Source organism: Haemaphysalis longicornis, unplaced genomic scaffold (genome assembly GCF_048455015.1).
Source record: "Haemaphysalis longicornis isolate Haplotype H1 unplaced genomic scaffold, Haemaphysalis longicornis Haplotype H1 scaffold_4, whole genome shotgun sequence".
In the NCBI taxonomy this organism is placed as follows: Eukaryota; Metazoa; Arthropoda; class Arachnida; order Ixodida; family Ixodidae; genus Haemaphysalis; species Haemaphysalis longicornis.
In genome coordinates, this window is record NW_027526361.1 from 132,760,748 (window position 1) to 132,777,433 (window position 16,686).

The 16,686-nt window shown below is 45.9% G+C and overlaps 1 protein-coding gene across 4 annotated transcripts in view; it reads right to left on the reverse strand.

The window, feature by feature from the left end:
• Window positions 1-4,358: 4,358 nt before the first annotated feature.
• The window catches only part of LOC144179382 (dipeptidyl peptidase 9), a 65,641-nt gene continuing 53,313 nt past the window's right edge, over window positions 4,359-16,686 (reverse strand). For all 4 annotated transcript variants that reach the window (XM_077707717.1, XM_077707718.1, XM_077707719.1 and 1 more), the window contains exon 18: window positions 4,359-9,136. In XM_077707717.1, the coding sequence (XP_077563843.1) occupies window positions 9,044-9,136 (93 nt within the window). In that variant the 3' untranslated portion in view covers window positions 4,359-9,043. The remainder of the gene's footprint in view (window positions 9,137-16,686) is intronic.

Below are 16,686 nucleotides of genomic sequence, written 5' to 3' on the forward strand. Positions count from 1 at the left end.
TCTGGCCAGGCATGCGCAGTGGGGGTGTGGTACTCAGGGTTCCCCTACGGGAAGATGACAACGGTGGTTGAACACGAAGCTATCTCGTGATGGATTCTTTGGTTGGCCAATCCCTAGGGGCATCCTGCCACAATGCAGAGTTACTCAATATCGACAGTTGCGAAACTCCGCTTCAGAATCCGGGCGGCGCTAGCCCCCCCCCCCCCCCCCCCCCCACTCCGTGGAAGCTGAGGGGCAAGTCGACGCGCGCGGCACCTAGGAGATGAAAACGGAACTTCGCTAAACTATTATTACTCAAAATTCTTCTGTAAAGTAAAGATTGCTTTTTAAATTAAAACACAATAATTACGTAAAATTTATTTGTGTTTTTGCGGCTTTTCTTTTTATGACTTACGGCAGCAGCCGCAAGCACTTGAGTACTGCTTCAACGTCCTGCCGACACACGACAGGCTAGTCAACTTGCCCCGTGCTTGCCCCGGCGCAGGGGGGCAACTGAAGACCGGCTTTCGATACATGGGGCCTATGGGGAGTTTCGCAACTGTCTATATCCAGTAACCCTGGCCACAATCATCATCAGCGGTGCCTGGCCAAGCATGCGAAGTGGGGGTGTGGTACTCAGGGTTCCCCTACGGGAAGATGACAACGGTGGTTGAAGACGAAGCTATCTCGTGATGGATTTTTGGTTGGCCGATCCCTAGGGGCATCCTGCCGCAATCATCATCAGCGGTGCCTGGCCAGGCATGCGCAGTGGGGGTGTGGTACTCAGGGTTCCCCTACGGGAAGATGACAACGGTGGTTGAACACGAAGCTATCTCGAGATGGATTTTTGGTTGGCCAATCCATAGGGGCATCCTGCCGCAATCATCATCAGCGGTGCTTGGCCAGGCATGCGCACTGGGGGTGTGGTACTCAGGGTTCCCCTACGGGAAGATGACAACGGTGGTTGAACACGAAGCTATCTCGTGATGGATTCTTTGGTTGGCCAATCCCTAGGGGCATCCTGCCGCAATCATCATCAGCGGTGCCTGCCAGGCATGCGCAGTGGGGGTGGTACTCAGGGTTCCCCTACGGGAAGATGACAACGGTGGTTGAACACGAAGCTATCTCGTGATGGATTCTTTGGTTGGCCAATCCCTAGGGGCATCCTGCCACAATCATCATCAGCGGTGCCTGGCCAGGCATGTGCAGTGGGGGTGTGGTACTCAGGGTTCCCCCACGGGAAGATGACAACGGTGGTTGAACACGAAGCTATCTCGTGATGGATTCTTTGGTTGGCCAATCCCTAGGGGCATCCTGTCACAATCATCATCAGCGGTGCCTGGCCAGGCATGCGCAGTGGGGGTGTGGTACTCATGGTTCCCCTACGGGAAGATGACAACGGTGGTTGAACACGAAGCTATCTCGTGATGGATTCTTTGGTTGGCCAATCCCTAGAGGCATCCTGCCTCAATCATCATCAGCGGTGCCTGCCAGGCATGCGCAGTGGGGGTGTGGTACTCAGGGTTCCCCTACGGGAAGATGACGATGGTGGTTGAACACGAAGCTATCTCGTGATGGATTCTTTGGTTGGCCAATCCCTAGGGGCATCCTGCCGCAATCATCAGCGGTGCCTGGCCAGGCATGCGCAGTGGGGGTGTGGTACTCAGGGTTCCCCTACAGGAAGATGACAACGGTGGTTGAACACGAAGCTATCTCGGGATGGATTCTTTGGTTGGCCAATCCCTAGGGGCATCCTGTTGCAATCATCATCAGCGGTGCCTGGCCAGGCATGCGCAGTGGGGGTGTGGTACTCAGGGTTCCCCTACGGGAAGATGACAACGGTGGTTGAACACAAAGCTATCTCGTGATGGATTCTTTGGTTGGCCAATCCCTAGGGGCATCCTGCCACAATCATCATCAGCGGTGCCTGGCCAGGCATGCGCAGTGGCGGTGCGGACGGCGGACGACGAGGGAGGGAGGGACACAGCCCCGAGCATGAAATGCTTCGCACCTAAAACCACCGGCGCCATTTTCTGCCCAGTTTCAACTCTATTCTGAATGGTGGTGCCGGCAGATATATTATAATTTGCACTCACATTGGAGGCTAGGCATTACTTTGCATACGGTTGGGGACAGTCTGGAACATCAAACACACGTCGCGTGCCTAGCACGGACAAGTACCACCATCTCGCGGAGCTCAACATAACTAGTGACGGTGCACACACATGGTTGCCTGCATGCACATTTTGCGAGTGAATACAACCTATAAAAAGCTTGAACAAAGCAGTGTACTGAAATGGGTTTCTTGGGAAAGCTGCTGCTTTCCTCTCTTCATGCAACACTGAGAGCTTACACTCGTGATTTTAATTTGCTGCCTGTGTGATGAATATATGTTCATTCAAGTAGAAGGATTTGAAAAATGAATGTGTGCACAAAGAGAGAAAAATACGGAAGTGATAGCGTCCCACCATGGCAACAATGAATACGAAAAGAAAAACTACGACCAGGATAAATTCAGTGTTTGCCGTTTTAAAATCAGAAACAATAAAACAATCTTTTTCTAAAGTTTTGTAACGCAAATAGTACTGGACTTAAACTAACAATTTAAACCAGAATGAATGCTAACTAGATTAACACCGGTAGTCAAAAATGCTGGTCAACTTGGCTAAGCAGCTCTACAAGGTGTTCTCCCATGATAAGAATTTCACAAAGACAGCGTAATAGCCTTTATGCAAGCCACCCAATCGCAAAAATTCCAGTACCCAGCTTCTAAAGCACTCTAGATTTCAATACACTGTATTGGCAAAGCAGTGCAAGAAAATACTGAAATGCAAATGTCCAATTAAAGCTCGCCTTTTTATTCATATTTTTTTAATACGTCGAGGACACTGAACCTAGCCAAAGCACTTGCAACACAATAGAGAGCAGACGTGAAGTTTTTCCATCACTACAGCATTCCCACAATTCCGAGGTCGCAATGGCACTCTTTCCTGCCTGCTTAAATATAAAGAGGACAGTAGTGGTCACACTGTTAACTTGTCATTTTTCCGAATTGCCGTAATTTAAAAAGCGTCTGTTTCCTTAACATAATTCTAGGTCACAAAGACAACACCAGGTCACAGAAGCCAACACCCTGCCTTGGTTGTTTGCGTCACATTCATGTTATGCACATTCAGCTAATTGGGGCAAATGCTTTTGCACTGAACACAACTTAGAACTCCAGCCACTGGAACAGACAGAAGCCAGCCATGCTGTCGGCCCTTAGAGTCAATCCTGGAACTTAACTTCTTGCATTCATGATTTTGTTAATTTATTGACAAGGAGAGGAGCACTGTGATGCTACCGTTAATCTGTGGTGAACATCTCATATGTTTACCGAGTACAAGTTAAAATTCCCCCTCAAATCCAAACGTGCAGCCCTGGCTTCAAAGAGACTGCGGAAACGTTTATCTAAGTAGCTGGTAGGCCTCAACTTCGCTCATACCGCACCTGGGCACATTTAAAGAGAGCAGACAGAACATGAAAATTTGTGGTCGAGCTTAAAATTGTGGCGTGCCTGTTGGTTTCCTTTTTAACTCTTTTCGCTGCAAGCAAAATTTCAATTCACAAGTTTCGAGTGAAGTGAAAGTAAAAGTTAAAAACAAGCACAGCAAAAAGTTACTGTCGCTCAGCAACGGGCGCACAGTAGAACTGAGAACTGCCTCAAAAAAGAGGTTCAAGTCAGTTTGTCCAACTCCTTCACGGACTCCACGGTGGATTTCGTCCACCCACACAATCCTTTATTTCAGTACACTGCTAGAGGTTTAGCTTATCTCTGCACATCAAAAGAGAATTAACCACTTCTTGCCACTGCATAAATTACCGTAAGAACAATGCATGGGTATACAACATGGCTCGGTGCTCCAGTATGTGTTAAGTTGCATCACTTGGTGTCCAATTTCACAGCTCCCAGGTTTATTTCTCACTCGTGCACAGTTCACACACAGGGCTCTCAATTGTCAACCCGGCAACTTGTGAATGTGCGGCCACAGCCAACGCCACTAAAACTGTGCAGAGAGAGGCTGGTGGAACAAAACCGGCCGCCCAGCACTTTTGAATGCACGTTTATCCGCAGATAGTTCGTGCAAATGAACTGTAAACTTCAGAGCAAGCCTTTAAGCTGTCTCAAGGTATCAAATATCTGCGACACTTTCTCTTTGTGGGGTCATTTTCTGCTTTTTAAGGGGGGACAGTGGTTTAAACTTTCCTCGCCATTTTCTTCATCCCCCGCCCCCTCTGCACCCCGACTACGGGAGATCTGGAATTATAAATGAAGCAGAAGAGTCGCATAAATTTTTAAGACACTCATTCAACGGCCCCAAAATACCCTGTGATTAGTGCAATATTTAAACTTAATATAACTTTACCATTGGCTGTGAAGCAATACTGCCATTAGACGGTACACTACGACGTTTATTTTAAAGACAAGAATAAAATAGGTTGTCACATTTTTGTCAAGATGTCAAAACTACCTTTTACCAAAACTATCTTTCATGTTAAAATGCAGACATAATAACATCCTGCTGCAGTGCACTGCTGTATCCAACAAGACTGTACCACATACAAGATCAGCTGAGGTAATAAGTGCCTCTGGACACTTAACTTGGGCACAAAGAAATAAAAATATTGTACAGTCTTGATTCATCACTAACAAAACAAAAGAATGTGGATGGCTGTCAGTACACTGAGTGAACCCAGTGTCTCTTAAAGGCCAACTGCACTCAAATTTCACCTCGAACAAATTCATTTTTAATGTGTTGCAAGTACCACCAAATCAGCTGGGACACGAGTGGTATCCCCGTGAAACGCCTCCTTAAAGGAGCCATGAAGACAAAATACAAGTTGGGTTTATTAGAAAGACTGCTTAGTCCCGATAACAATGATACCAATATCATCGCACTCTTTGAACAAATAACAGAGATAATAAGGAATGTGTGTGAAGCAGTCGTGACCCCCTAGCCAATTTCCCGCAACTTTTCTATGACGTCACGGAACCTTGTTTGTGCGATTGGCGGCCGCCTAACTGACCTGTCGCGACGACACATGACTGGACGTCTGTAATGGGGCCGCTAGTTCCATTTGACCGCATCACTAGAATGCTAACGTGCAGTTAACGCACTGAAAATTACGTTTTATTGTTTGCAGCCGATGGTGGCTCCAGCCGACGGTGGCTTCTTCCTCTGGCCAGCCACGCAGCTGGAAAACTGGTCGAGCTCTGCTGTGCATGCTTCACCCATTTGCTGCCCCGCGCGCACGTAGAGCTTGCGCGCAGGTTTGCTACCGAGCTGATGATGGTCCAGCCGCTCGTTGGTCGGCTGCAGCGTCACTCTTTAGGCACTCTATACGGAAATTGTATTTTCAAGAGGTCGAAATTTTGAGCGCAGCTGGCCTTCAAATGCTTGGCTTTGCTAGAGGGATTGTTGACATCAAGCAAAGCTACACCAATACACAATTCAGAATCAGGTCGAGGCTTCTCAAAGCCAGTATTGCAGCAGTAAACTTTTTTCACGCTTAGCTAAAAGGCCTAAATGGGATGTGGGCAAGCATAAAATTTGCAGAGTTTAAATTTGACATACAGAATAAAAACCAAGTGCAAATTCAATTTGACAGTTTGGAGTGCCAATATCTATGTGTTAACTGCTGAGTGTATGAAGCTTCAAAGAGACCTTATAAAAAAAAACATTACCAGGAATCATTCAGACTGGTTAATAAGCCAGAACTAAAATCATGGAAGCAATGCATATTGCACTGTTTGCTAATTTAAAAACAGTTTAGAGCTACACATGTGACACCCCGTCATGGCTTCCTCTCCTATAATAGTGTGGGGAAGTGGTGCGTGTGTGCGCGTGCTTTCTTTTTTTTTTTTACTTTTCTGGCCAAATGATTAACTGACATCGAACAAATAAAACTTTGGCCGAACCGCGTTATAACGGAGTAGTATCGGGGCAGTGAATGAGTTCTTTTTTCTGATATTCGTAGTAACAGTAGAGGTAAAAATCGGCTCTAACAAATTGGCAATCTGGATCGCACAAAAATCCTAGACACTAAAACGCATTATTCTAGACTTTGAGCCAACAACTATAAACGAGGTAATCCTGAGCCGCCTACTTGTGGCATTTCAAACTAAATGGACCGGAACGTGGCAACGCGAAATTGTGGCAGAACAAAGTTTGTCTGACAAAACAAGGCCTGCATTCTCATTTATTTGATAAAGGACGCGATCTGCACCTCGCAACTTTACACAACTCTGCAGGATAAAGTTTTCACAGTGTCCACGCACGAAAGGACCTTTTCTACTCTTGTAGTTTTACAAACTATCTTCTCTCTTTCAGTTTTTTTTTTTTTGCTTTTTCAATCTACCTTTAGAGTTTCGAGCTTCGTCAATCCAAACATTACTTCGTTATAGCCGATATCATGCACGGCTCTGGTGATTTTGCTTTCATTAAATGAAGAATAAGTAACTGAAATAAAGCGTGACCAATCAAAGTTCGTATTTAGTTCGCTATAGCCGATAATTTGCTATATATCAGTGTTTGTTATAACGAGGTTCAACTGTAGCTTTTCTTGTAAGGCAGAAAACGAAAACACGTGTGTGTCAATAATTTGGCACATGTTAAAGATCCCCAGGTGGTCATAATTACTCCAAAGTCCTCCACTACAGACCGATTCATAGCACAGGTACAACTTCGGCAGGCTTTTCAAAACCCCAAAATTTTAGTTTCTGGGGCGGTCGTTCTAAATTTCTAAATATTTACTTTGCAACCTCCGGCAGTGGTGCCGCACTGGTTCAAAATGTGGTTATGCTACTTTAGTCTCTAGCTTAGTTGGCAGCCAATATTGACTGTTCTTATAAAAAAAAACCATTCGAAAACAGCAAAATTCAGGCCTGTGAGCATTCCCATAAGTAGTCACAGTCGATGCTGCCTAGCCAGTCAGGGGGAATGGCACCTTTGAATGGACCTTTTCTCATAAGACGTGCAATAGGGAAAAATAATTCAACAATGACCATCACATCCGAGAATGAGAGCTGCTAGCACAAAAAGACAATGTTGAAAAATTGCATTGCTGTCCATTTAACAAATCGAATAAATCAAGCATTTTGTTTTTTTCAAGGCACATTAAGAATAAAAATAAACTCGGTCATATGGTGATTAGGTGCCTCACAATTTTACTGAATGCAATTGGCCAACACTAAAGCTTGCTGGTTGACCATGACACCCTGGTCAACAAAACTATACAAATTTCATTTATTTTGTTGCAGACAGCGCAGTTTCTTTCGCCTTTAGTTCTCAAAAGTAGTGCTCTAAATAGTGGCGGAGTTAACTGACTACATTCGCCTCTTCATTCATTATCAGAGCTTCTTTACAAAACTTTGCTGATCCAAACTCAAATGCGGTAAAAAACAGGTACAGATAAAGTCCACTTCAAACTGCAAAGCGCAGTTAAAAATGCGCACCACTTTAATGGTACCTAGATATCGAATAGAGAGCATCTGAATTACCGCAACTCTGCCGTAACGATGCTGCATGGCTCACAAAATAAGAGGCACATATCACTGAGAAAAAATAGCATCTGAGGGCCGAATACAAACTGACATTAGGTGGCCAGATACACATTTGCGGGATAATGACCATCAGCTGCAAAAATAAGAAAAACATACTTTCTAAAACTCAGCTCTAAAAGTTCTTTTTCATGCTAGTTTTCAGCAACAAATAACCACATCCCCCCCCTTAAAACGTTAATGGTGGTTTTCTTGTCATTGCTTCAACACCTACGATAACTAAAAGTAGTAGCAAGGTCTCGTGACGTACAGCACAACAGGAGGAGCGGTCAAATAATTACTGCGAAGTAGCAAAATCACACCATTTCGTGCTCGTGGCTAAGCAATGGGCACACATCAAGCCATGCTACAGTCACTTTAGAAGAACCACTAGCCAACGAAACACACGAAAAATCACTCTGCATGCCAATAGCCCTCGCATCGTTATGTAACAACAAGAATTCTACCTCCTTCCTGTGGGCAGATGTGTGCTCACTCCAAGTAAAACAGAAGTCAAGCACTTCTCGCACGCCACTCAAGGTACGCACGGAGTTCGCCACGACACAAAACACTGCGGCTGAAGGTGGTACTGACCACACACTTCGATCGCGCTTTGTGGCACACAGACTACTCCAGCAACTGGACATCACAGAACACTCAGCATGGCCTCAGGCACAGCCGATTCACTGAATAAAAAGTGGCGACCAGTTCAGGGGGAAAAAAAAAAACAAGAAAAAACAGCCACCGGCAACCACCCACACCCCTCTCCTGACAAAAGACGACCTCGCACCCCCGAGAGGCGTTCTCGGCGGAGCAAAAGTTTGATCACTAATCTGCACCAACGGTGCAGTCAAATTCACGAGTCACTCGCAACCTTCCATCACCACGGCAAGCAGAGCACGGGCTGTGCTGGCTGACAAGAACACACACACACACACAGGCACGCACACACACACTGGGCTGTAGGCAACTACAGGGATCTAGATGACTCTGGCTGCTGGAACAGGAGAGGGGCAAGTTTGCTGCCTTGGTGGGATGCCGTTGCCTCTCTGCCGGCACAAAAGCTGTTGGCTGTTTGTCAGGCCCACGGCAAAGTGTCAGGTGATGACACGGAGGATCAACTTTCACTCAAAGACAGGGCTGTGCTCTTGCTTCTCAAGCCTTCTTGTTTCGGGTCACAATATGTGACCTCTGGGGTTGAGCTGATCGCAGCATCTCGTTCCCAAAAAATCGGCCTCTATACTGGCTTCTCAAAAGCCTAATTCGAAGAACAACTGTTGCGACGGTTTCTTCCCGCAGCCATTTCCCGCCTGTCACGAAGCGGAAGCAAGCCACAGGGGGTCAAGAAGTCAGGCTCGGGGTGTTGTGCGTGTGCCGTCATGCGAAAAGCGGGCCGGGCACCCTTCCTCGAGGCTTGCGGGCAGTGCACACGTCCCCAGCCACGAGGAAGTGGCGAGTTGAAGCTAAGGTGACCCTGAGGACGAGTCAAAGGTTGTCTTGGAGGAAGCTGAGCAGCGTCGTCTCGTAGTGCTCGCTCGTGTCCAGGTGCCTCAGGCTGTGCCTCTCCGCTGGGTACACCTGCACACGTGTTCAATTTGGCACGCTTAATTAAAGGGGCCACGAAGACAAAAATGAAACTGAGGTTCATTCGAAAGATTGCCTCGTTAGAACAACACCCACAACACCACTTCTAACGCAACCTTCACTCAAATAAGCTGGAAAATAGAGGAAAATGAAGAATAGGCCTGTTACCCAGCAGCTCAGAAGAGCTTCTTGCTGGGCTAGTAGTTGGTGAATAGAGGCCCTGATTTGAAGTGCAACAAAAAAAACACAGACGATGAAACAGAGTAGACGAGACAGACGAGATAGCGCCTGTCTCGTCTACTCTGTTGCATCGTCCCGTGTTTTTTTGTTGCGCTTCAAATCATGGCAACTACCCAGCAGCTCCTTCCCCCACAGTGAACTTGAGATGTATTAAAGGCCACTTGTTCTAACTATAACAAAATCCAACACAAATTAAACATGGGTTATAAGTAGGGGTGTGCGAATATCAATTTTTAAATTTCGAAGCGAATTCGAATAATAAAAACAGTTCGAATCGAATCGAATATTTTTCGAATATTTTTCGAATACGAATACTTATTGTTTTTTGTAAAATTAATGTTTTCACCATCTAGAGACACAAAAACTGCAACTTTATTGCACAACAAATCACACAAAGTAAAATTAGGAATTACACAATACCACTGCACTCAACAGGTTAAGGTCTGCACTCGCTTAAATGTTAACATGGAGAAAGGTTAACTGCTCGACATGTTCGGGGAGCAGTGACAACCTCCTTTTCGTCACCACTTTACCAGATACCGAAAACAGGCGCTCACTTGAGACACTAGTAGCTGGCGTGCCCGAGCCCGTGCACATTGCCGCGCGCTGATACAGCAAAATCTTGATGATACTAATCTCGCGGGACTGCGAAAAATACTCGTATCATCCGAAATTCGTATGAACCAACACAGACCAAAAAATTTAGCGCTGAAAAAAGTTTTCGTTTATTTCTTTTCCTACTTTCGCGTGAAGAAATTCGTGATTTTTTCTGTTGTTTTTTTTTAACCCCCGTGTCGCAAAGCAGTCCTTTCTGGAGCACGTAAAGCTTCGCGCTCGTCTCCTCACTCGCTGTGCCCAAGCTCGCTACACGCCGCAACAGCCAAGCGTGAACCGCATGGTGCGTTTTTGCACGCGATTCGCTCGCCTCGGCTCTGCGAGCGCTGTATTTTCACGCCCACATCGACGATTTCGCGCCCGCGGTAGCGCCTACCTCGGTCAGAAAATGACGCACGACGCGCGCGGCAGAATGGAGGAGCCTGACTACTTGCGATGAGATCGAAACAGCCGGCTTGGCTCCGCCGGAGATGGTTAGGCTTAGCACCCCGGCAAATATTTTATGGGCGCTTTCACTAGCGGCGCGGATGATGTTTTATAGTACCGTTTTCGCATGCATTATTAGCTCCTTTACCGCACAAGCAACTTCGTGTCTCCCTTGAGCCGCATTTTAAAGAGGGGTTAGAAACGGTCGCTCGAGCACCCGCGCCACTTCGCGGCTGGAGCCGACGCCATGTTGACTCCGCCGGCCGCGCCGCGCGCAGCGTGGGGGTGGTTTCGCGGCGGTGTCCGCGCGTTGGGCGTGCGCAGAGCGTTTTCGCGAGCAGAAAACAACAGCCCGGCCGTTTCTGGAGAAAGAGTGACAAACAGGGGAGCGAGAGCCGTCACTTGCTCGTTCGGCAGTCGGGTGCCTCGCCGGCTCGTTCGTATCTTCCGCCGGGCCGCGCAGGTCCGTTCGTAACAGCCGAAATTTTTCCCATTGCAAACGATGCAATTTCGCCGGGACTTTTCGGAAATTCGTATCATCCCGAAATTTGCACCCCCAGAATCGTATCATCGAGAGTCCACTGTAAATAAACACCGATACAGACACGCTCTGAATTTTTTTTTTTTTTTTTTTAGTTTTGGGTGGTTCGAATATTTCGAACAATAAAAGTGTCGGTCGAATCGAATCGAATACCAAAAAATTCGAATCGAATATTCGAAGTTTCGAATATTCGCACACCCCTAGTTATAAGCTTGCAGAATGGCCTACTGGAAATTAAATTCAGTGCCCATTCTTATTACGGCAGCAAAAATGGAGGGGAAAACAATGAGAGTCATGAACAAACACAAACATAAAAGCGCCCCATACAGCACTATGTCGGCCAACGAACACGGCGTCGGGCACGCTGGACTTGTCTGGCCCGACAATGGCCTACTTTGTGACCTACCTGTGTTGATAAAGATAGCATCGCAAGAAAAGACGTGTGACGCCTTTAATGATTATTTTATTAGCTGAAGGAGTGAATGTGCTACAACGCCAGTTGACAATTCACATTTTTATGAGAGTAACTGCATGTTTATGAACCCAGTGACATGCTCGGAAGTTTGTTCTGTTTTTATGAACATGAAAAATTCTCAAAGCCGGGATGCACATGACGTCCAGATAAAGCCGGTGAAATCGTCCCTGATATATGAACCCCAATGCTTACTGCCATCTTTAATCTCTGCCTTACTTCAGGCGTTTTTCCTACCGAAATGCAGAAGGCAAAAGTGTCCGCCCTCTTCAAAAAGGGAGACAGGAGATGTGTGTCAAACTATCGGTCCGTTTCGATATTTCCGCTATTTTCTAAAGGGCTCGAAAAAATATTTCAAATTCGGGTTTCATCATTTTGCAAAACTCATAAATTAGTTTCTGATGATTAATTCGGTTTTGTAACACACAAATCTACAGAATTAGCACTACTTCAATAAAACGAATACGTGTTACGCTCTTTCGAAGAAAAGAAAGTTGTTCTAGGCGTGTTCATAGATTTTTCTCAGGCGTTCGAATGCATCAATCACAACATACTTTTATCGAAACTTAATAGGCATGGTTTCTGGGGTTGCGTTCACTCTTTCTCACCTCTTACTTAGCCAATCGTACACAGTATGTTTGCATTGACACCCACAGATCATCTATTAAGTGTATAATAGCTGGCATCCCACAGGGTATATTAGGTAGAATATAAGGACCTTTGTTGTTTAATCTATATATTAATGATATTTTAAGCTTATGTCAACAAGCCAAGTGCATTTTGTATGCCGATGATATGACCATACCTTTTTCGTAGGACTCGTCAGACCAGATCGGAAGGGAAACCAATGCTGTCTTGCAGTCTATTCAATGCTGGTCAATTACTAACCGACTAAAAATCAACGCAAATAAGTCTAAAGCTATACTGTTCAGACCCCGAAATAAACAAATCATTGCTCCGCAGTATGTTAAATTTGGTTCTGACTCAATAGAAATCGTGGAATGCCTGAAGGTATTAGGAGTGCACTTCAGTAGCCACCTTACTGGGGATGACCATATTCATTCTGTAATTGTAAAATTGTCTCGCATTGCGGAATTCTTAGCAAACTTTGTCACTTAAGTCCACTTAAAGTTAAGTTACCGCTTTATAAACCTTTGTTTGAATCTCATTAATTACGCTCACCTAGTTTGGGGAACTACTACACTTGCTAATTAAAATAGACTTCATGTACTGCAAAAAAAATCCTTACGTTCAATTTGGAATCTCAGCTTCTCAGCCTACACTGGTCATTTATTCCAGAAATACTGCATTACAAAAATATTCGATCTTTATAATGTAAGATTAGCTCTCAGCTTTAAGAAAGAACTATTGAAAAATTGCAAGAATTTATCTGAGATGGCCTGCCTCTGCACTAATTCACCTGTGTACACTTGCAGAAACACTGAACGATGGCACGTGCCAACCTTTCGTACATCATATGGCTTGCAAACTTTATCTAATACTTTACCGCGCTTACTGAACAAACTGAAAGCAAGAAATATAGATATGACGTGTACTTTGAAAAAGCCAGTGTGTAGACTGATAGTGTCATTCTGGTAATGTTTTTTTTTTCTTTCTTTTTACGTCGCCCATCTTGTTATCATCAAGCTAGCGCCTATCAATGCTGCCTTGCAAAACAGTTCCTTGCGCACCTTCCTTTTATTCTTTCTCTTCTTTGCTACTTTTAAATTTTTTGGGTCTTCAATAACTAACATTACTTGTTTTCCTATGTGTAATGTTTTACTGCATTATGGATCCCACTGCGGGTAATACCCTGACTGGTGTAACCATTTTTCTTGAAGGGCTTCTTTTTGTCCTGTTGTATGCAGCAGCTTATATGTATACTCCTTTGTTATCACTTTTTGTTTAAAAGTGCATCTTTGTAGACTGACAGTATTCGTATTTTGTATGTTTTATGTGCCTCCTCATTTTTTTTCCCCCAGCAAAAACATGTTTTTCGTGTAGCGTTCTCACGTTTTTCAAATGCAATATCGTTTCTTTGTTTAGTTGTTAGCGTGCGTATATTTTTTCCTTTGCATATTTTTGTTATCGCAACAGAAGTGTGATACTTTGGTGTGTTTTGTGTCGATTGCTGCAGAAGCTGTACAGCATGCATATTGCCGCCTGCTGCTTGACGTTTGAATTGGGATGACGGGCTTGTAAAGCTGCTTCTATGCAGTTTTTATCATCAGCCATGCGATGTACTAACGACAAAATGAAATAAAAGATACCTCACCTCAAAAAAAAAAAAAAAAAAAAAAAGGAAGGAAGAAAGAAAGAAAGAAAGAAAGAAAGAAAGAAAGAGAAAGTGACAGCGGGCCACCATCAGCCCGATTCGTGTAAAAGTTGCACGCACCCAGGCAATTTTTCAGGAAAAAAAGTGTGGCCCTTACACGAGTGTATACAGTAATGCAGAGATAATTAGAAGGATAGGAATGGGGTAGGGTGCATTCGGCAGGCATTCTCAGATAATGAATGGCAGCCTAAAGTGTACGACAGCTGCATCTTACCGGTACTCACCTACGGGGCGGAAACTTGGAGGCTCACTAAGAGGGTTCAACTTAAATTGAGAACGACTCAGCGGCAATGGGGCGGAAGATTATAGGTGTAACATTACGGGGCGGAGTTGGTTAGAGATAATTAGAAGGATAGGAATAGGGTGGACTGCACACGGCAGACATTCTCAGATAATGAATGGCAGCCTACCATTGTCCCTGCAGAAGAAAGTGTATGACAGCTGCATCTTACCGGTACTCACCTACGGGGCGGAAACTTGGAGGCTCACTAAAAGGGTTTAACTTACATTGAGGACGACTTAGTGAGCAATGGAACGGAAGATGATGGGTGTAACATTAAGGTACAGGAAGAGCGGAGTGGGTCAGGGAACAAACGTGTGTTAAGGACATATTAGTAGAGATTAGGAAGAAGAAATGGACGTGGGCAGGGCATGTAATGCGAAGGCAAGATAACCATTGGTCATTAAGAGTAACAGAGTAGATCCCAAGAGGAGGCAAGTGGTGGCAGGGGGCGGCAGAAAGTTAGATGGGCAGATGCGTTTTGGCGTGAGGAGTTGGAAAACAAGCGTACTGGTGTTTTAGTACTGTGACTACGTGATACAACAACAAAGACATGAGATGCCAACAGCCCGAGCCCCTAAGGGGCTTTGCCCGTCAAAAGCTCTTCCTTTCTTTCCTTGCTTCCCTACGTATCCTCGTCACCATTTTGCCCAACATTGATGTCACATCTCCACATTTGCAGATATGCGATGCAGCCTCTATGACACAGCTGGCGCTGAAGAGTACGGCGCCGCTATTGGTGGGTTCCGTCAAAGTCACTGGCGATTCAAGCAGTTTCGGGCAGCCATCTGTGCGGGCAATTCTCCTCCAGCGTGGCATATCTTTGTAGAGATGAATGTCGATCTCCGCCATCCATCGCCTGGGCTTAGCCGCTTTGTAGAGGTGACGCGTCGTTTACAAGAAATGGATAACGCTGGAAAGCATGAAGTGTCTTCTGCAGGCAGAAATGCTGAGAGTGCGACTGCCGCAAGCATCTGCCAGCGTGGCTGTGGGCATGAATCAATGTGCGCCGCAGCAGCTAAAACCTGTTGCCTACTGCCAGAACTGTGACAGAGCCATAACGACACTATTGGTGAAAACCCGTTTGCACATCCGTGAAAGGTAATGATAATGTGTGGAAAAATTGCACTGGGGATTGTTGTCACAGTGACTTGTGAAAGCGGCGATCGAAAAACTGCAGTGATGCTAACTAAGCCTTGTCTATGCGAATGAGACACGGACGGACTGGGTTGGCACAAAAGCGCCGCATGTAAGGAATGCAAGTGGACCGCCAGTTGTTGGTGGAAATCTTCGAAAATTGTCAGAAGTGACTGTGTTGTGCTTAAACACCCACCTTCCCCCCATCCTTCCCCTCCCCGTCTGGCCCCATAACACTCAGTTCCTCTATCTGAAAACTAATGCCTCGACGCCAGCACGGCGGTTGCAAGAAGCAGTGACCAGTACCGCTCGCACTCAACCTGTAGTAGATGCAGCAGGCGAGTCAGCTGCTAAAAAGAACGTGGTGTACCACACAGCAGAACCAACAATGGCGCATATCTCAGAGCCGTGACAGGTGTCTCTAGGGGGTCTGGATCTGAGCTGGTGAGCTCGTAGCATCTACAGTGCTTTGAGGCACGAGGAAAGAGTGAAAGCCCCGGGCCTTATACACGGCACTTCTTAATAATGGAGCTGTTGTTACTGGCCGCAAGTTTGGGGTTCGTGCGCGCCAAAAACTCCCCACAAGGACGCTATCACGTAGGCGTCGCGCAGCTGTTGCACTACCAACTCTACAATGGAAAGACACGTGATAGCAACCACCACAATACTTGAGAGAAGCTTGCGCATGTGCTCAGTATCGTAGGAGAGCTCGCATCATCGTGCGCATGCACTCAATATCGTACAAGAGACCTCATGCGCAGCGTCTTTGCAGTTCTCGGCATGGCCCGGCCGTGGATAGCGTGGCCGAGGAAGAGGCCGCAATCATAAAGGCAGAGCGTGCTACTGAAATGAACTATGTGCCCGTCAATGCTTCCCTACAACAGCTTCGCGATTCAAGTCTTGCGCACGAGTGCAAGCTTCCGTAGATTTTTTTTAGTGAACTGTACCTCAACTAATACTTAGCATTTTTAAACCATTTTTGTGAAAGGACGTTCCTCGGATGGTACACCAACAACTGCGAGCACAAAATCAGCCTTCAAAAGTCTATTTAGGCCCCCTTTAGGACAATAACTATTTGGGTAGACATGTTTTTGCTTCACACAGGCATCTTTGGTAACTAGCTCCTGCCTGTACAGCCACAGAAAGTTGTCCCTGACTATAGCCTTTCCATTAGTACAGTGCCACTTGGAGAAAGCTGTCTTCACACAAGAAAAAAATCCCCGGCCATCTCCACTAACGTAAAACCTGGGGAGGGGCGAAGCTTGCAGTGTATACCTAAGTGCACTCTTGGTGCCTTGGTGTTTTGCCAATGGAGATGAAACCGTTGGGAGTAGAGGTATACACATTTGCCGTTAACGTCTCTTGTCTTGGGAGCACAAAGCTCTCTAGCGCGAGGCGTAAACAAGGGTCCCGGTGTTTTAGTACCGCAACTGCATGAGACGACGATTACAACAAAGACAGGAGATGCCAACAACAGCCCCAGCCCCTAAGGGGCATC